A 22,351-nucleotide genomic window follows, 5' to 3' on the forward strand; every position below is an offset into this window, starting at 1 on the left:
TAAAGATAAACACACATTTGATAATAATATTATCGTTATTATTTTTCAATCGATAGATTATGTGCGGAACTTCAAAATGTCAGCTTCTATAAAACGACCGGCAAATTCTGTCGAAGAAAATCCAATCAAATTATCCACATTCAAAGCAAATGAGCATTCTTTAAACAAATTTAAAGAATGGATGACGGAAAACTCTTTTAATTTAAGTCCTAAAGTATGCAAATAATCTCATATTGATTGCAATACTTTGTTTTGGGGGAAAAGGGGGAGGCAGGAGTATACTATAGAAATCTATTTTTTTCTCTCAGTGAAACTGAAAGTGCAATTATCAAAATGCTTTACAACAAATTTTTGCCAATGGTGGAAATGTTTTTCTTCTCACCGGCTTTTTTCCATTATCAGTTTAGACAGAATTCATCTGAGTCCCTATTGGGATTCAGCGTCCGGAGCAATAGACATATTTACATTTGAATGCAAATTTGTCCGCCATTACTTAAAATTACACAAGTTCCTGTATAATTTGACATCACAATTAAAAGAAATTGACGTCATAATGCAACGCTTGACATCAGAAGTTTATACAGAGACAGATCTAAGGTCATTTGGAGACAAAATTCAGCTAAATACCAAAAGTTTAAAAACGTTTATTTTCTGAGGTGGCCAAATCAGAAAATGGCTCAAAATCTCTAAAGGAATTAACTTCATCTGTTCAAACCACTACTGGGGTCTCTTTAAAAGAATGAAAAGAAGCTAACATTCACATTTCGAGGGCTGTCAAGTTTTCATGAAGCAAATGCATGACATTTGACAAAATTTGTACAGATCGAAGAGAAAAAACAATAGATAAAGGAAAATGTCGCCAAATAAGCATGAAAATGCGTGAGTCTCACTCCCAATGTGTGAGACTTGACAGCACTGTGTTTCTCTGCATATATAATGTTCTCTCACTGAATGATTTGGGTATTGTGACAATATTATCACATTTGTAAGAACGAAACTTTATGACAAAATAGATGATTTAAATTTTTCCATCTGTAACTTTCCGTTTCTTTTTATTCAGCAACATTCTAGCAGATCTACTAGATTGTAGATAAATTCTGATCGTTTTAACAACTATTTCATCCTTTATTTTAGACATCAATATGATCCAATATGGTGCTGAATAAAATTTTTGGACATCAATGTGGTGCTGATTAAAAACCTTCGGTTTTAATGGTTTATAGGGAATAAAGCATTGTATAAAAAAAAAACTATTTGTATGAAACTTATCTTTTGCATCTGTAAAATGCTAAAAACTCAAGTTTTGAACTTGAACTACCAAGCAGCATTGCTGAGACCAAGACTCCCAAGCTGCAGTTGCTTGCCACTGTACTGTAATACCTTGTGAACCAAGACATTAAAAATCTGGCTTAGTGTGTCCATCTATTACAAAGCAGAGTTAATATTCATATCACAGAACACATCCTTGTCCTGATATGCATGTACTACATTATTTTCTCTGGAAGGTAAACACTAATCTATCATCATTTTACCAAAAAAAAATACCAAGGGTTAAAATAATGATGAGTCAAAGAAGAACAGACTGTGGACAAAAGGAAAACACAAAGACCAAAAACAGTCCACAAAACACTTCTCATTAAATGATAGAACTATACAAAACGGTAACAAAAGAAAACAACAAAAAATGGAGGGTGAAATCAGGTAGAATATTGATGTAATATTTACTGTATCTTGTAGGTGTATGTAGGAAATGATGGTTCTTGTGCTCAATATGGTGCTGTAGCATTGGAGGATATAGAGGAAGGAGAATGTCTGTTTCAGATACAACGATCCTGCCTGTTAATGCCACAGACATCTACTATATCACAACAGATACAGACAGGTATGTCAATATATGGATTGTTTCAGATACAACTATCCTTGAATAAAGGGTATGGTATAATTACCAACAATTCATTATAGACCAAAGGACCAAGATGTGAACAATTACAGGTCACCGTATAGCCTTTTATTGTGAGCAAAAACCATGATGTTGCATCATGTACAGTTAGCTGTAAAAGGCCCCAGGATGACAACATGTGAAACAATTCATAAGAGAAAACCAACAACCTGATTTATATTACAACAAAAAACAAAACAAAAACAATTATGGGAGAAAGCTACCAACAACAACTTTGTTAATGTTTTTAAACTCTTCAGAATGTTTTGTTACAGATGCAACAGTTGTTTTGTCAGAACAATAAAACTTGACCACATTATAACTTTATGGTCAGTGTGAATGTAAAGCTCAAAAAACTCTATTTTCTCAATAGACTCAGTGTGTTATTTTAATGACATTAAAATCAACATATTATTCAAGATTTCATAAAATGTTCAGGACTGTATTTCGATGATAGAGAATTCTCATTAATTGACTTACTGAAATCAGTTTTTGTTTTAAAATAAAGGGAGACAACCCATGAAACATACAAATTTAAACATCTATGAGTCATAAGTGAAATTAAACTTATTTATGTCTGAGATCTAATGTTCTACATTATTATCATGCCATAAACTGCCTTAAATTGCAATAGGTGCATCTACAATTTTTTACTTTATTACTAAGTTCAATCCAATGAAATATTTAAAAAAAAATATATAATTACAATATAGACATGATAAAATATTTATTTAAACTGTATTTCAGATATGGACAGTTTGAAGAGTAGCAGTGGATGGATTCCACTCCTCCTTTCTCTAATGTATGAGTACAATAATCCTCAGTCTAAGTGGAGACCATACCTTGATCTTGTACCTGACTTCAAACAATTAGATCTGCCTATGTTTTGGACTGAGTATGGATATACATTTATTTCTAATATGCATATAATAAATATTAGTTTATTTATAACATGTAGCCTAGATTAAGATTATTAACCTTAAAATTGATACACATTTAATACCTAAGGCTAACTAAATTCATTAAAAAAAAATCTTAAAGTTAAATACTAGTTAAATACTAAATACAAGTTCAGTTTTATATGATTATACATTTCAGATTATAAAATCTGTCAAAGAGCAGTTGAACATCTTCTTGTAATTAAAGTACAGCTCAGATCAGTAATCAGTGTTTCAGCATGAACTTTTTCATATATGACATTTACAAATTCTTAATACAGTTTTACTAAAACCAATGCTAACCTTCTTTACTGCATTGGAGATCTTTATGGTTTTGGCTTCTTTTGCATAGATGATATGTAGCTGTAGGGTTTGGACTTTTTCTGCATATTAATTTTGTTTGGTATGGGTTTTTAAAGGCAGTGCTTTAATGCCTTTCTGGTTGCCGGGTTAATCTTTCCTTACGCGATGTCCGACATATCTACGTGGGGGTCATTTGGCCAAAATAAGATCCGGAAATGTTGAATTCTCTCCTCTTCTTCTTGTGATATAAAATGTTTTTTGTTTCATTTCATTTACATTGGGAAATAAAGAAACGATCAGTGTGTTTTGTTAGTTTTCAAAACTTTTGATATATTTGTATTTTGCATTATAAGCAGTCAACCTATTGACAAACTAGAACTATTTGAATTCCGTGTGGAACGAGGTCGAGTCAATTTCGAGTGTTATCTGCAATCTAGATGTTTTTAAATCATTTCATGTTGATATAACAATTAAAGATCGACTGAACATGAATTATATTGCATATTATAAAGCGCATTTCTGTTTATGCAAGTGAACGTATGACGTTATTGTTATTTCGGTATCAGTTATAAAAGTATTATCGTTCCTAGATAGGTGGCGCCATGGTAGCCGTTCCTGTTCATTAACTTGGTATCTGCACTGTGCAAATTTACATTTTAATTAACGATGCCTAGTACTTGTTGTTGTGTACCTGGATGTCATTTAAAAGGAGGACATGCATTTCAAAATGACTTAAAAAGAAGTGAAAGTTGGATCAACGCCATGGCCGATACGCAGATTGAACGAGAACACGAGTCCATCTCAATCAGCTGTTGTTTGCAAGGCACATTTGACTGAAAACGACTACGTGCAGGAAACTATTCATGGTAAAACTTTATTTTCTTTTAGAAATATATACAGTTATATATTGATCGCCACGCGAATAAACCAAAGTCTGTTTACAACCGTGATTATCGTTTGAGAATAAAAGGGGGTGGTTAATTCAAGACGTCTTAATTTTTTGGATTACTATTCAATGTGATCTGTTTGAGATTTTTTGGTGAATGCTACAATTATAATGATTTCCTACAAGAGGTGTATCATACTGAGAATTATTTTAGCAGTAATTATGCTAATGTATGATGTAGTTATGACAGGAATGCATAAGCTTAGTCCAAATAATTATGACGTCTTGAAAGGCTATTTTAATTTTTTTCTGTGATGGCATTAATTCCTACGACCGTAAGAAGGCGTCACAGAAAAAAAATTAAAATAGCCTTTCAAGACGTCATAATTATTTGGACTAGCATAAGCTATGCCTCATAAGCTTTCTTGAAAAATATCAATGACAATGTTAACAGGAACAAAACAATGACATGCTCTCATCTATATTATAGTTATTTAGGTACATTGTACGTGTGTTGCATAAGTCTCTCATTGTTTGTCCATTGGATTTACATACATGTAACATACATTGAATCAGGCCGCAAACATAGTTTTAAACTTTTATCCACATTGTAATGAATAAATCTAGTTAACATTTTGCCAGGTAGTACAAAGTATACATTGCTAATGGAAGTTCATTTAATTTTCAAAAAACTAATATTTTATAACCTTTTTCAGGGCGCAAACCCACCTTACAGAGACTTATGTCTACTGCCATTCCCAGCCTATTTTCCTGGACCAAGCAAGAGACTGAATCGTCTGCAAAAAGAAAACAAAAGAACTAAACTGGACGAATATTGTTGGAGGAAAGTTTTGATTGTGAAGTTGGTTTTCCTGAAGAAGTCATTCATACTGCAGAAAGGATTTATGACTGTCCACCACCAACTGCCGAGCTAATGTTGAGCTTCACAGATGGAATTACGCAAACACCATCAATGCCTATGTTTTCAGCAGAGAATTTCGCAAATGATGACACAGCCATGCATTTTTATACCTGTTTAGAGTCGTATACCAAATTTTTATTTGTTTTCACCACGCTTGGTCCAGCAGCACATTGTTTGCATACATATATTTTCAAATTGATAGCATGTCAGTTAAAAATCAGTTTTTTTATGACTGATGAAATTGAGGCATTATACAACCAACTTTGGACTGTCTAGATTGTTTTCAATATCTGAATCTAGTGTTAAGAATATTGTGTATACATGGATTGTTTTTTATACATGTATGTCTAAACAGTGGCGAGAGGCTAACACTTGGCCATCTAGCGGTTTAGTCAGGTATTTTTCGCCATCTGACTTCAAATTAAAGTTTCCTTCAACTAGTATTATTATTGACAGCACAGAATGTCCTGCGAAAAAATTCTAAAGCTCCTAGAGCTCAACAGGCAACCTTTTCATCATATAAAAACAGAAACACTGAAAATACTTGTATGTTCGACACCTGGTGGTTTAGTCAACTATGTCTCTAATGCATATGTTGGTTGTACCAGTAACTGTCAAATAGTTGAACGATGTAGAATAGTTCAATTATGTGATCCAGGTGACAGTGTGATGGCAGATAAAGGTTTTAATGTGCAAGATTTGTTTGCTAAAATGGATGTTGCCGTCAATGAAACAGAATTAGTTGAAAAACTCTTATACGGGATAGAAAAGTGTCCAATAAACAGGTGCATATAGAGCCAATTATCGGACTTGGCAAAACATACAAAATTCTAACAAATCCTATAAATAGAACTGAAACAAAACTTTCATTTGAAATAACATTTAGTTGTTTTATATTGTGTAATTTTAGAACTTGTATTTTGCCAAAGGATGCATAAATGAAAGTGGCGCAATGAATTCTGTTCTGATATATATTTACAATTACATGTACATGTAAATTGTAATGCATATGAAAATAAGGAGATTTGGTATGATATTCAGTGAGTTTATCAAATCAAAGTGCATAAGAAATGGGTATAAGCAGTTACAGGTGTTACTATAACCGTACAATCTCCAACAATGAGTAAAACTCATACCGTGTAGAGAATTCCAGAGATCTTACAACTAAGTTTATACTGTGACTAAGCAATGCTCTGTGTTGAAGGCAATACCTTGACCTATAATGGTTTACTTTTATAAATTGTAACTTGGATGGAGAGTTGTCTCATTGGCACTCATAACAAATCTTCCTATATCTATTTGTTTTTGGGTTAAATCATTTTCTTCTGTTGTCTTATACATGTAAATATGGAGAGGTGGTTAAAATGCTAATGAGACAACTATTATGACAGTGACCAAACAACGAGATGTCATGTTTTTCTTAATTAAGAACTCCTTTTTTAAAGGCCTGTGTATTATGGTATACCGTTGTCCGTCCGTCTGTTGTCAACACGTCGGACATTAATTCAAAAACACTTTAACCAGTATGCATGAAACTTTGGTGAATTGTTTATTCATTCATAAATTACTTTATACTTGGAAATAATTTTGCTTGGAGTTAAAGTTTCTAGAAAAAGTATGGTCATCGAAAGAGGAGACATGTTGCAATGTAATGTTACTTAATGTTCTTGCAATACACACAATACTGTGACATAAGAAATCATTATGAACTACTTCTCATAGGATGCTAATATAAATCAATAATAAAGAATAGTCTATTTATATTAATAAGGAAAAGTTCTTTCATGTCTTAAAAGTGCGTACCATGGCGAGGTACAGAAAATCATATATACATATATACAGTGATTATCACAAAGGTTCAATTTTATTTTCTGAAGTATAGGGAGACAATGTGTACCCCATTGTTAATTTACATTGCTTTTAAGATTAAAATAGATATCTAGAGATTGACTGTATGTTACCATAGTTTACAATAAAATTTATATAACAGATCCATATAAAGTGTATTTTATAATTATGCCACAGTATCTATTATCATCAACCATGCCAAAATAAATGCTTGATATTTCCAATATGTAGCTCTACAGATACAGACATATGCATGTACTATGTGCAAGTTAATTATATCAAACAGTCATAAAAATTGCCCTTAAACATCAAAGTGTACTGAGATTTAATACCAGCATTCTTGTTGGCATACTTTACCATGAGCTGTGTTGCATAAACATGGCATATACATTTAAATATGTGTTCACCATATTCTTAAAGCTGTTGAATCCAAGGATAGAAGGTAAATACCATCATACATATATAAAAATGGTAGATAGACAACATCATCTATGCACAATATGTTCAACAGGAGTATTCTACATACCGGTAGTTCTATGCTACCAAATCAAAAGTTTATATAAAAGAAAGAAGTAAAATGTTTCCCATCATAGTTCAGTTACATATTTTCTTTGTACTTGAGGTCGTTGAATATAGATCATACATGTATTATACAAATAAGGAGATGTGGTATGATTGCCAATTTAACAACTATCATCCATGCTTACTAGTAACAAACCACATTTGCAAAGTTGAATAAAAATACAGTTGATATCTGGTATTTATTCCTAATAAGAAAATGCCCAACTATATTAAACAGTATTTGACTATAAACACAGATAAACAAGGTACAAACTGGACATAATGCACTAGTTCATAAACAAGTTAGAACAATCACCTTCATATAATGCTCAGAATATGACATTCATGAAACTTGTTAATATCATTAGAGAACTCTAATCTTAAATACTGGAAGCCACCTCTGATTAGTACACTGTACTATGCAAGATAATGATATAACTGGACTAAAAATACACACAACCCGTAATTAACTGCCTTTACAGCGCTTTCACGCTTTGATTTCTGCTTAAGATATGTGTAAGGTTTGGGCTTGTTTTGCATAAAACTGTGTTAGGTTTGGGCTTGTTTTGCATAAAGCTCTGTATGATTTGGGCTTGATCTGCATAGATGATATGTATGTTTAGGGCTTTTTCTGCATAAAGATCTGTATGGTTTGGGCTTGTTCTGCATAAAGATCTGTATGGTTTGGGCTTGTTCTTTATAGAAGATCTTTATGGTTTCTGATTTTTCTGCATAAATCTCATATGGTTTGGACTTTTTTCTGTATAGGAGATCTCTATGGTTTGGTCTACTTTTATGCTTTAAATGTTAATTTATATTATCATGAATACTTAAACTTTTGACATGAAATAAAAATATTAAACGCACCAAATTGAACCATTTCAGAAATTGATCTTTGGCCAATATTCTTAAAATAATTTGTTAGGTAAATATCAATGAGTTTAAAACATAGCAACCTACATGTAAGTTGATAAATTGCTGATAAGGATATTCAGTCTCAGCCACACAAGTTTTACCTTGTTCAATAAGAGACATTTAAAAACACGATTTTTTTAGGCCTATCAATATGTATCATAAGTTTTCAAAGTGCACTGGTTCTAAAAGACAAGTTCTCAGCAGCTGATTAGTCTGAAGTTACTGTTAAAGCCTACTGTTGTGGGTTCATTTATGTCCTTGGATTGAGGAACAATTATATTTTCCTCGATGTTTGATTTCCTGTTTTTTTACAAAAGTCTGCTAACAAACCTATAATAAATCTGTATTCCCACAAAATCCACGATAAATTAGTATCCCACTAAGAGGCGCGGATGGGGGTGTCATCCTGAATTCCCCCCCAAAATAAAGCATTCTTTCCCTGATCCCGAAAAAAATAATCATTAAATCCTGAGTCCCGATAAGCGTAAGTCTTCAATTCCCACGAAAAAAAAGGCCAAATCCCAAATTCTCGCAAAAAATGAAGGCCCAATCCTGATGTCGGAAAAAGGTCCTTCTTACAGTAAGTGGCATATTTCTCTGCTTCTTGGTTGTGATGGAATTAATTACTATGTCAGATGGTAGATAGTTTATATTGTGATACATAGGTAAAGAAAGTAAATTGTTAAACACAAAAGATATACATATAGGAAAATACCAAAGAAAGGACAGGCAAGATCAAATAAGATAAAAATACAAACAATTATCTACAAAATATATTGGTAAAATAGAAAACTATAGATCTAGCAAAACTATATGTGCATAGGTAAAATTTCCTTAATATTAAGATAACTATTGACATTTAGGTTTTGTTTATATTCTTTTAAAGTAATAAATGACCATTTATCTTATTTTAGAACAGAAAGAAAATCTCTTCTCAAAAGCACAGGAGTAATTGAAGCTGTTGAATATATTCTTTTAAAGTAATAAATTGCTATTTATCTTATTTTAGAACAGAAAGAAAATCTCTTCTCAAAAGCACAGGAGTAATTGAAGCTGTTGATAAAGACATAAAGAACATTTCTACAGAATTCAATGACATTGTTTTGCCATTTGTAAAGAAGCATTCAGATTTATTTGGGTAAGAGTTGTATTTCTAACCAAATACTTGCAAGTAGAATAAAGGTTAATTTTGATAAAGGGAAGGAAATTATCTTTTTTATTTGATGAGCTTCAAAATATCAAGACTATAAAATTATGTGTTTAAAGAATGAGAAAGAAGTTAAAAATGGTAAGATTGATATAATTGATATTTTATAATATATTTTTTAAATCAATGCGAGAAGACTGAAAGAGATTATTAGGAATTTACAAGTGGGTTTGGAGAAATGTATTATTACTGTTTAGAAATTTATGGTTTTAAGAATAAATCCAGTTCAGGAGGTAGCTGGTACAATAATCTTCAACATGCTATGAAATTATAATTTCAATAAGCTTTCAAATATGAAGGTTATAAGATGGTTTGTCCTGTTCAAATATGAAGGTCATGTATAAGATGGTTTGTCCTATTCAAATATGAAGGTCACAAGATGGTTTGTCCTGAATAAATGCATTGGATAATTGCCATTGGATGACAGGCAAGAAAAATTCAATCAATTCTAAATTAGTTTTTAGCTGGGAATGATTGTCAACATGAAATATTAGATATTTTGTTAAGTTGTGTTGACTAATTGATTTAAGTATTTTTAAAGTGCCAGTCTTTGTAAGAATCGAGCAATTCAGAAGAATTTCAAAACATGGCTGAAAATAAACCGCCGAACTAACCATCCTATTTTGATGTTACCTTCATCCTATGTTAGAATTGGAAGGTCTTTCGTTTCTGCATGTCTGGTAATTAGAGAAATCTCTAGATAACTTCTGGTTATAATGATAGCACATTACGCAGTTAGCTCCCCTTAATTGTTAATTTCTAGTGCATTTCAACCAATTTATATCTAGAAATAACAGAACAGGAAAAGGAAACAAATGTTATATTTGTGCACCATTATACATTTTGAACTTAAATTAATGTAGAGTTAAGTATGTTTTTGTTTGTCATGTTTTCACCACTGCCTGATTCTTATGCAGATTGGCACTTAAATCTTATAAAATAATGACCATAGTTCCATAGTTCATTATAAAAATCATGGATAAAGATGAAGAGATATGCAGAATTTGATTGAAACATAAGAAGTTGAGGTTCATGTCTTAAACTGTCTTGTTGTATTGTGCATTTTAAAATAGATTGTAGATTGCTGGTCATTTCTGTGCAGGGCACAGAGACATTCCAAAAAATGTATGTCATTGAATGTTTCAAGAGGAGATAACTCTGCATGGACACTTTTAATAGCTCATAATGTATGCATAAATGAATTTGATATCCATATAAAATCATCTTATTTATATATATATTAAGATATGTACCATACTAATTAAAAGAAAATCATTTCATTATTGACATGTTTGATATATATACAAATTACATTCTACTTTATGTATTTTAAAATTTAAACTGAAATTTCATCAAATCAACAGTTTTCAAAAATGACTTTGTGTTTTGTAGAGAATGTTGTCTTAACCTTGAGTTTTACAAGCAGATGGTGGCTTTTGTTATGGCTTACAGCTTCACTGAACCTCCAGATGATGAATTTGATGATAGTCCACCTCCCATGATGGTGCCAATGGCGGACATATTAAATCATGTGGCAAAAAACAACGCTCAACTTGCTTTTGAAACAGATGCATTGAAAATGGTAGCAATTAAAACAATCAAAAAGGTAATTCTAATGGAGGATTAAACTTTATGAGTGCTGTGACAAATGGCATTTCTAGTAAAAAGTTTCATTATCAATAATCAATGCACGAACCTAAATACCTGTAACAGGGCATGAAAGCAATGTTATTTTTATACGTCTGGCGTCGTCCGAAGACACATTGGTTTTCACACTCTAACTTTAGTTTAAGTGAATGGATCTCTATGAAATTTTACCACAAGGTACAATACCACAAAAGGAAGGTTGGGATTGATTTTGGGGGTTATGGTACCAACAGTAAAGGAATTAGGGGCCAAAAAGGGGCCAAAAATAAGCATTTTTGTAACTTCCAGACATAACTTGTGTGTTAGTGTATGGATCTCTCTGACATTGTACCACAAGGTTCCATATCACAAAAGGAATGCTGAGATTGATTTTGGGGGTAATTGCCTCAAAATTGTAGGAATTAGGGGCCAAAAAAGGGGCAAAAAACAAGCATTTTTCTAGTTTCATGACAATAACTTGTGTGTAAGTGTATGGATCTTTCTGAAATTGTACTACAAGGTTCCATATCACAAAGGGAAAGCTGGAATTGAGTTTGGGGGTAATTGCCGAAACGTTTAGGAATTGGGGGCCAAAAAGGGGCCAAAAATAAGCATTCTTCTAGTTTCCAGACAATAACTTATGTTCAAGTGTATGGATCTCTCTGAAATTGTACTGCAAGGTACCATACCACAAAGGGAAGGCTGGGATAGATGATGGGGGTAATTGCCTCAATATTTCAGGAATTAGGGGCCAAAAAGGGGCAAAAAACAAGCATTTTTCTAGTTTCAGGACAATAACTTGTGTGTAAGTGTATGGATCTTTCTGAAATTGTACTACAAGGTTCCATATCACAAAGGGAAAGCTGGGTTTGAGTTTGGGGGTAATTGCCCTAAACGTTTAGGAATTTGGGGCCAAAAAGGGGCCAAGAAACACATTTTTCTAGTTTCCAGACAATAACTTGTGTTCAAGTGTATGGATCTCTCTATAATTGTACTGCAAGGTACCATACCACAAAGGGAAGGCTGGGATTGAGTTTGGGTGTGATGAATCATAAGGGGGTTCAAAAAATTGGGGGGGGGGTAATTTTTTTTTTCCTTTTTTTTCTTTTTTCCTTTTTTTTTTCATTTAAAATTTTCCATTTTAAGTTGGTTATTTCTGATTTATATTTAAAAGCAAATAATAATGATATGGTAGGAGATACACAACAAACAGGATGTGTAAATTATTATACAATAAGTATTGTGCAATAGCAAGAAATTTTCAATTGCATAGTATTGCACAATAGCAAGAAATCTTCAATTGCACAGTATTGCGCAATAGCAAGAAATCTTCAATTGCACAGTATTGCGCAATAGCAAGAAATATCCAATAGCACAATATTGCGCAATAGCAAGAAATTGTCAATTGTACAGTATTGCGCAATAGCAAGAAATATTTAATTGCACAGTATTGTGCAAAAGAAGATACTTCGTATAAATTGCTTATTTCTTGACCAATTTCAATGGGGTTTTATTCTTGAATTCTTGGGGTTCATTAAAGTCCACATTGAGGTCCAAAGGGTCCAAAATTAAACTTTGTTTGATTTCATCAAAAATTGAATTATTGGGGTTCTTTGATATGCCGAATCTAACCGTGTATTTAGATTCTTAATTTTTGGTTCCGTTTTCAAATTGGTCTACATTAAGGTCCAAAGGGTCCAAAATTAAACTTAGTTTGATTTTAACAAAAATTGAATTCTTAGGGTTCTTTGATATGCTGAATCTAAACATGTATTTAGATTTTTGATTATGGGCCCAGTTTTCAAGTTGGTCTAAATCGGAGTCCAAAATTAAACTTTGTTTGATTTCAACAAAAATTGAATATATTGGGTTCTTTGATATGCTGAATCTAACCATGTATTTATATTTTTGATTTTTGGGCCCCATTATCAACTTTGTCCACATTGAGGTCGAAAGGGTCCAAAATTAAACTTTGTTTGATTTCATCAAAAATTGAATTTTTTGGGGTTCTTTGATATGCTGAATCTAACCATGAATTTAGATTTTGGATATTGGACCATAATAGGTGAATGTCCAATTTAAAATTTTTAAGTTCTTAGACCACATTCATTCTGTGTCAGAAACCTATGCTGTGTCAAATATTTAATCACAATCCAAATGCAAAGCTGTATCAAGCTTGAATGTTGTGTCCATACTTGCCCCAACTGTTCAGGGTTCGACCTCTGCGGTCGTATCAAGCTGCGCCCTGCGGAGCATTTTATTGTTTAGTGCTCTTAGCTTAATGTTTTTATAGTTTTAATTATCATTAGAGTTGATTGTTTTAGTATAAATTTAAATGGAAAGGCCATTATTAGAACAACATCAGGGGACTTGGTAAACAGGTCTATATCTGTCCATCCATGATCCAAAGTTCTCAAAATTTTATTTTCCCTGGTGGTCCTTAAAAAAAATCTGCTGGTCCTCACTATCATTTCTATTGCAAAATGTGAAAACTGTGTTGGTCCTTTGCAAAATTTGGTGATCAAAACCTTTGGACCACCCCTTTTCAAGAATTCTGTACCATCCATGTTTTGGTCTGTCCATCCCCTAAAATTTTGGTTTCATTTTTCCTAGGAACAAAAAATCATAGCTTCCTGAATTTTGGCATCCAGTTTCATGTAAATATACTTTACTGTATGATGCATTTTCAGATTCATCTTTCATCAACTTCCTGTTTACAGAAAATACTTATAGCAGTGTATCAATAGTGAGTAATAGCACACAGTTCAACTTGCTTTACTCAGTTTTTTTTTTTAAATAGTGACATACTAATGATACTGTTACAGAATTACCAGTAAAAAATTGAAAAAAAATTTCATAGAAACATAGAAGAATTTTTCACTGAAATCAACAACATAGAATAACCCACTTATTCTTTTTTAGGGAGAAGAAATCTACAACACATATGGACAGTTAGCTAATTGGCAGCTTCTACAAATGTATGGCTTTGCAGAACAATTCCCTAATAATCATTATGATACTGTAAGTTTCTAAAAGTAAAGCTTCCTGTAATAAGCTGAAAGACTTAATTGGAGGAGGCAGACATATGTAGCATTGGTAATGACACAATTACCAATTAAATTTGGTAAAAATGAAAATTCTTTTTTCAAAATTCCAATAGGGAACACATATTACATTATTAAGAAATGGTTTAAATACTACAATAAAAAAATTAAAATGTTATTAGATACACCTTATATGGACCAGAATGCTTGTAAATGTTACTTTGTGGTGCATTCTTCTAAATTGTAAATTTTCTCAAGTGGTCTGCATTTCATGCAAATTTAAATGTGCAATGATACTAAATTTCTTGACTTTTCCTTAGTAAACAAAATATTTGCATAAGCATTATACAAATTCTTACTAAAAAGGAGGTAATGTTTTTATTGTCATCCATCAAATATTAGATTTGAATCATATCTCTGTAAACTAATACCAAACCACCAGTTTCAGGGGAGATAATAACTAAGATATTTTCTAGAACTATGAAATTGAAAATGATTTATTACAACCAATAATAAATTGTTTTGGCTTCAAATATCACTTACCAAGTTACTATACTAAATTGCGACTTAACAGTGATACAACTTTTTTCATTGTATTTTTATTGTTTTCTAAAAAAATAAAACTTAGAAACATGCTGTTGTAAATGATTTTTTGTCGAGCCTGCGACTTTTGTCGCAGAAAGCTCGACATAGGGATAGCGATCCGGCGGCGGCGGCGGCTACGGCGGCGGCGGCGGCGTTAGCTAACTTCTTAAAAGCTTTATATTTTAGAAGATGGAAGACCTGGATGCTTCATACTTTGTATATGGATGCCTCATGTTACGAAGTTTCCGTCAGTCACATGTCCAATGTCCTTGACCTCATTTTCATGGTTCAGTGACTACTTGAAAAAAAAGTTCAGATTTTTTGTAATGTTAAATTCTCTCTTATTATAAGTAATAGGATAACTATATTTGGTATGTGCGTACCTTGCAAGGTCCTCATGCCCGTCAGACAGTTTTCACTTGACCTCGACCTCATTTCATGGATCAGTGAACAAGGTTAAGTTTTCGTGGTCAAGTCCATATCTCAGATACTATAAGCAATAGGTCTAGTATATTCGGTGTATGGAAGGACTGTAAGGTGTACATGTCCAACTGGCAGGTGTCATCTGACCTTGACCTCATTTTCATGGTTCAGTGGTTATAGTTAAGTTTTTGTGTTTTGGTCTGTTTTTCTTATACTGTATGCAATAGGTCTACTATATTAGGTGTATGGAATGATTGTAAGGTGTACATGTCTAGCTGGCAGGTGTCATCTGACCTTGACCTCATTTTCATGGTTCAGTGGTCAAAGTTAAGTTTTTGAGTTTTGGTCTTTTTTTCTAATACTGCATGCAATAGGTCAGCTATATTTGGTGTATGGAATGATTGTAAGGTGTACATGTCTAGCTGGCAGGTGTCATCTTACCTTGACCTCATTTTCATGGTTCAGTGGTCAAAGTTAAGTTTTTGAGTTTTGGTCTTTTTTTCTAATACTATATGCAATAGTTCAACTATATTTGGTGTATGGAAATATTTTATGATCTATATGTCAGTCACGCATGTTTTATTTGACCTTGACCTCATTTTCAAGGTTCATTGCTCAGTGTTAAGTTTTTGTGTTTTGGTCTGTTTTTCTTAAACTATAAGCAATAGGTCAACTATATTTGTTGTATGGAAGAATTGTTAGCTGTACATGCCTGTCTAGCATGGTTCATCTGACCTTGACCTCATTTTCATGGTTCATTGGTCAATGTTTAGTTTACTTGGTTAATGTGAAGTTTATGTGACAGTTGTAATAAAGCTTTATATTTAGGACTATCAACATAATATCAATGATTAGTAAAGAAGGCGAGACATTTCAGGGTGTGCACTCTTGTTTATTTAATCTCCAGAAATGATACTCAAAATATTCTGTTTAATTTAATGTCAGCATGAAAGTTTTGTATTAGGTTTGAATAGGTAATTGTTTATAAATGGAAAACATATTTTTCTTGTGCAAATATGTTCAAACATTTGCCAAGCGTTTCACATTCCTTAATTAACTATTTTGGAGATTCATGTAAAATTGGATAAGAAATAATTTATTTTATTTTTTTCAAAATTGTTTCTTTAAACTTCAAATATCTCAAAAATGAGATTGAAAATCTGTTTTTTTTTTATATATAAAAAAAATTGTAATTTTATCATAATATTGTGGGTAAAAATATATCTAAAAATGAATGAATTTTGATTTAAGGTAATCCTTGTAGCTATGACATTTAATCACATATGGGTATGCCAAATGTACATAGTAGCCTATTCATACATAGAAGTTAAAGTTGATAAGATAGCTTGGAACTTTTATTTCAGATAGATATACCTACATCAGTTGTGTTAGAAGTTAATATTGATAAGATAACGTGGAACTTTTATTTCAGGTAGACATACCTATATCAGTTGTGCTAGAAGCTGCCAAAGAGTTACCAATAAACAATGAAGTGTTACTAAAGGACAAGACAAATTTCCTCATTGACATGGTAATTTATATATTATTTTTCAAGTGATTAATTTTGCCGATCCAGAATCCAAAGGATTGTTGGTAATTTCATTGTCTAGTATGTCATTAACATTTCTTATTGTTTTGGGGTAATCTTTTGAAAATTTCACCCAAATGATTAGATTCTGAACTGAAAACGATGACTTCTGAATTTTAAGATAAAATATTTTTTTAAGTTGCAGGTGCCCTAAGCCTGAAATTGAGAAAAATAAAGAATTTGTTGTGGAACAATAATAATACACGAAAAGGATAAGAATTACCAAAAATATTGGATAGTAAAATAGACCACACTTACCACAGACGACCAACTCCTCAATTAGCAATTAGATCTGTCAGAACAATAGACCTTTGTGTTAGTTATCCTTAAATAAGTGTCCAAATAATAATTGTTGTTTTGCCTTTGCCGTTATGAAGGTAACATCATAAATAATGTGATGTTGTACAGTCAAAAATAAAAAGATAAAAAAGTTGGATTTCTGGATAATGTTGAAATAATGATTTTTCATTCCAGGAACTGATGATACGAGATGGTAGTTTTGTGGTAGGAATCTCAGGTGTTTTGACAGAAGATGAAATGTACCAGGTTATACGGGTAAGATGATACAAGATGGTAGTTTTGTGGTAGGAATCTCAGGTGTTTTAACAGAAGATGAGATGTACCAGGTTATACGGGTAAGATGATACGGGATGGTAGTTTTGTGGTAGGAATCTCAGGTGTTTTAACAGAAGATGAGATGTACCAGGTTTTATGGGTAAGATGATCTGCGATGGTAGTTTTGTGGTAGGAATCTCAGGTGTTTTGACAGAAGATGAGATGTACCAGGTTATACGGGTAAGATGATCTGCGATGGTAGTTTTGTGGCAGGAATCTCAGGTGTTTTAACAGAAGATGAGATGTACCAGGTTATATGGGTAAGATGATACAAGTTGGTAGTTTTATGGTAGGAATTTCAGGTGTTTTAACAGAAGATGAGATGTACCAGGTTATACGGGTAAGATGATTTAAGAATTAATACCTGGGTCATAATTTTTGGTTATATAGCTCTTCAACTGTTTCAGTTCTTATACATCCTCGCTTTTCAAATATTCGGCTTTGAGCACTCCTGATGAAGGTAAATCCAGAAAAGTGCTTCGGATGCATGACATTAATAACATATTGTTTTCTTTTTGTTATGGAAGATGTGTGTCTCACACAGAACTTTTTATACAACTTTAAAGCCTGTGTTATATAGTTATTTCTGTTCAATCCTTTTAATGATTTAATGCTCTTTTGTTTAAGACAAAGGGTAGACCAGAGTGATAATGGGGTTGTAGAATCTCCTACTTCAACTAGATTTAATGAATATGACATGACAGTCATATGTAAATTTTTAAGATTTGATTTGAAAAGGGATTATGATTTGTACAACACACACATCTTGTAAAAAGGAGATACTCAGGAAAATAAAGTCTACACCAGTTATGAAATATTCTTCTAGTGCAAAACGCCTCGGTGGTCTCCTGGTAGAGTGTTCGCCTCGAGGGTGGGAGGTCATGGGTTTGAACTCCAGCCAGGTCAAACCAGAGACTTTAAAATTGGTAATTGCTGCTTCTGCGCTAAGCATGCGGCATTAAGGAGTAAGAGCAAAGACTGGTTGGCTCGGAGTCAGAAAAATGTGTCTGGGTAAGGGGACATGTCTTCCTGCGGACTGTTACCTTGTGAACTAGCACGTTAGAAATCCGGCTCAGTGTTGGTCTAGTACAAAGCAGGGTTAATATTCATATGACATTAACATGTTCTCGTCCTGAATATGCATATCAATTTGCCGCTGGACGGTAAGCAGCCATCCATCATCATCATCTTCTAGAGCAACATACAGTCTTCAACAATAGACAAGTGTCTATTCAATATGGCAAGCTCTAAATCTTCCCAAGTCTGTAATAGTTTGTGAATAGATTAAACAAAAACAATTAAATATCAACACCAAGTTCTTCATATAAAAAAAATTAAAGATATAAAAATTGAAATAAGACATCCACTCAGGGCTTCCAAAATTATTTTTAGTCAGCCGGACATTTTATAAATTATCCCGATTTTAATCCCTTGAGACTAAATAAACAAAGGGCAATTATGGTATTCAGTTGCTGAGTTGGGCATCCCAATGCATATGACTGACATTAAAAAAAAACGATATTAAACTTTCTTTGATTCAAATTCGAAGTTCTGACGTGAACTGTTAAATTGGCAGTACATCATTCGAAGTGTGCAACATCAGCGTACTTATATCTGCCTTAGACTCTTTATTTGTGCAAAATAACGTTGTCAAAAACTTTACATTCTTTAAAATCTTATACCAGATGTTATCTTGACAATGGTAAAACATGGACCAGAGACGGATACGTAAATTCTGTGTACGTTTGCAAAGCATGAATGAGTGTACGTAGCTCTTTCTACGTTATTTCTTCAAGAAAATATTCGAAATAAACGTGAGATAAAGGTATCAATGACAATTTATGCATTTTTTGAAGAAATTAGGATGCATAATTAAATTTCACACATGCGCACATGTATACTAGTTCAAACAGAGACATGTCTCTGGTTCAAACAACGTGGTTATGACGATTTTTCATTTTCACCTTTTTAATTTTTTCATCAAATCATATTTGTAAACATATTTCTGATAATTTAAATCTTTTTGACTAAATTAATTAGATGCAAACCGCTGAAATGTAAGAAAATAACTTTGAATAGACCAATCAATGTCCGGTTCAAAATAGTTTACCTGTCACCTGAACAGGTAAATTTCAGCTGTTCGACAACTAATTAGCCTTGATTAAAATGAGAAGGTATTAAAGTAGGGGTTGTTTTGATAGTACTTAATGATCATGTCACTTTTATGACCGGAAATGTGTGGCTGTTAAGGGCAAAAGGTTGGGTCAAAAAGATCGCGAATTATGTTAAAATGACCGTCTCTTAAGAAAGCCTTGAAAACTAAAAAGTAGATGACCGTTTCATGCTTTGCCCAGCCGGACTTTTACCGGACATTATACAAATGTCCGGAATATATGACCGTTTTGGAAGCCTTGCATCCACTCCCCTTACATACTCAGCCTTGCATGATGTTACTGACATTGCTAGCTTGCAAGTTTGTAAAAGAAAACATTCACTGGATTGTATTTAGGTTCTTTTTGTAGATACATACATGTACAGGTAAATATTGACATGTGTCTGCACTTTGACTTTTTAGGTTTTATTAATGAATGAAAAAGAATACAAAGAACATAAGGAGAAAGATGGATGGAGTGAAGATGAAGAGGAGGAGGAAGAAGAAAGTTTAGAATTTGGTAAAAATTATATCTTATTATTATTTAGACAACTACATCTAAGTTTAATTGAATTTATAAAATGAAATGAAGAAAAAATAAAAGAAGAATGTGTCTGAGGACCAAATTGCCCCGCTCAACTTTTGTAATTTTCCAAGTTAAAAAGGGGCATAACTCTAGAATGGTTAATGACTCACTGCCTAAATTTGAACTCTGTCTGCTTGTTGTGGTTCTTAGCAATGTGTATGAGTTTCATAAAATTTTGATGGGGAAAACTTAAGTTATAGTGCAGGAACAAAAATGGGATGGAATGAAGGACAGACCGTCATGGGTAACACTTAATGCGGGGCATAAAAACTGTTTCATATAGACCGAATGTGTGTGACTGATTCCAAGGACAAATAAAGGTATCATAGGTGAACCCAAAGACATCTTTTGAAGTATATCCCTGATTGGACGATTTTGAGAAAAATGGCTAAATGCCTAAAGCCTTTTCTTGGTTTGAGTACCAGATAGCCACTCCAAGAGATGACAAAGAAAAAAAAATTTATTTAATAATTTTATTTAGGTTTCTTAAAATGGTTTCAATAATTTGTGAGCAAACTCATAATATCTGTTTTATCTTTAAATTTTATCATAGAGCAATTTATTTCTTCAACAAAGGTTAAATTTCTCTGTCAGTTCAATCCATCAGTTCCTGTTCCATATTTTAAACCAAACTGGTAGAAAAAATGTATTGAATGACTTTAGAGATTTTCTGCATTTCTATATGAAGAACTTTCTCAGTCAGGTTATTCTAACATGTTTCAAGTGTTATCCTTGTCTCAATTAACATGTTTAGTTTTGTTTTCTCTCAGTGCACTGTTTGGATAATATCTTTAGCCAAATTTTTACTTGTAATGATATATTTCCAGAGGCAATCAAGAAGTTACCAGAGAAATGGAAGAAGTTTTTGTGCAGGTATGTCTGATGTATTATATGTTATTACTGGACAATGTACCAGGTTCTTGTATCTAATGCAACAAAATTGGCAAGTCTTCAGTAATTATTCCTCGCTCTGAAGGAGGGGATATACTGGTTTACCTCCATAAATTATGTCTGTCTCATGAAATATTCATCACATATTTCTCTTGACAGGAATTACTAACCAGAGCTTCCTGAAATTTGGAAGCAAGTGTCATGTGAGCATGCTTATCCCTATGATGAGTTTTCACATTTATGGCTAATCAACTTCGTGTTTACCGATTTTTTTGTGTCATTGGATTGTTTACACCCACTTCTCCTTTTATTCATTTAAAGCAAACAGGAAGTATGAGGTGATCATGAACCAGAATATGAAAACCTACTGAATCTAGTCTTCATCAAATCTTGCATTACCGTAATCAGCTGTGTATAATCCATATTTGGAACATTGTCCACACAGCCTTTTTTGCCATGAGAATTTAGGGCAAAAAATTTGAAAAACTACTAGTCAAGCTCCAGTAATTTCAAATTGTGTGTGATTGTTTGCGGTATATACATGTACATGGAAATGTTGTTTAATGATGATAAAACATTCACAAGTGTTATAAGTAAGCCAAAATCACAACAAGAAAAATGTGAAAATTTTATATATTTGTCATTAGAAATATCTGTCATATGTGAACAAAATCTGTAGTCTCCTAGTGGTTAGATAGGTTTCAATGTAAAATGTACCAGTAATGAGGTTTTCCAATATGAACAGGCCTGATTTAATGTTAAAGTTTTGTACTTTCAGCTGTGCCATGAAAACACAGAACTTATACAGTAATACATTAGAAGAGGAGAAATCTCAATTACTGAAGGCTCAGACATTATCATCAAGACAGCTCTATTCTTTGTATACTACTCAGGGACAAAAACAAATACTACAGCAAATTATACAGGCTACACGATAATAAATGTTGTCATTTTTCTAGATTTGTATTAGTACTGTTGTTATTTTTTATATTTGTATCACAGAAAACTACTGCATTAGAGCAGTTAATCAAAATAGACTTGAAACAGGAGAAGGAATGGTACTTCTACTTGGAAGGGCTCAAAATTTAGAATCTGCAACATAATTACAGCAGTTTATTATATTACTGTGGATTTATTTATTTCGTCTACCAATTTTCCTGAATAGGGTAAAATTGTTGTTGTTTTTTTTTTTTTTTGATAATTGATTTTGTGGTTTTGCAAAAGTTTGCTTACAAACCTAAAAAAAAATTATAATTTGTTAAAAAAATAGAATTTGTGGTTTGAATATACCCACCAAATCCTCAATAATTGGTATCCCTTGA

The 22,351-nt window shown here is 32.6% G+C and overlaps 1 protein-coding gene across 1 annotated transcript; it reads left to right on the plus strand.

Annotated features, from left to right (window-relative positions):
* Positions 1-76: 76 nt before the first annotated feature.
* LOC127710711 (N-lysine methyltransferase setd6-like) lies at positions 77-22,351 on the plus strand. The gene is made up of 12 exons (XM_052216648.1): positions 77-214; positions 1,738-1,882; positions 2,687-2,834; positions 9,322-9,450; positions 10,912-11,125; positions 14,068-14,166; positions 16,630-16,728; positions 17,260-17,302; positions 17,703-17,740; positions 19,976-20,072; positions 20,966-21,011; positions 21,808-22,351. Exons 1-12 carry the CDS (start codon positions 77-79, stop codon positions 21,965-21,967), a joined length of 1,356 nt encoding a protein of 451 aa, XP_052072608.1. The 3' UTR covers positions 21,968-22,351.

Source organism: Mytilus californianus, unplaced genomic scaffold, assembly GCF_021869535.1.
Source record: "Mytilus californianus isolate M0D057914Y unplaced genomic scaffold, xbMytCali1.0.p SCAF_8, whole genome shotgun sequence".
NCBI classification, from domain to species: domain Eukaryota; kingdom Metazoa; phylum Mollusca; class Bivalvia; order Mytilida; family Mytilidae; genus Mytilus; species Mytilus californianus.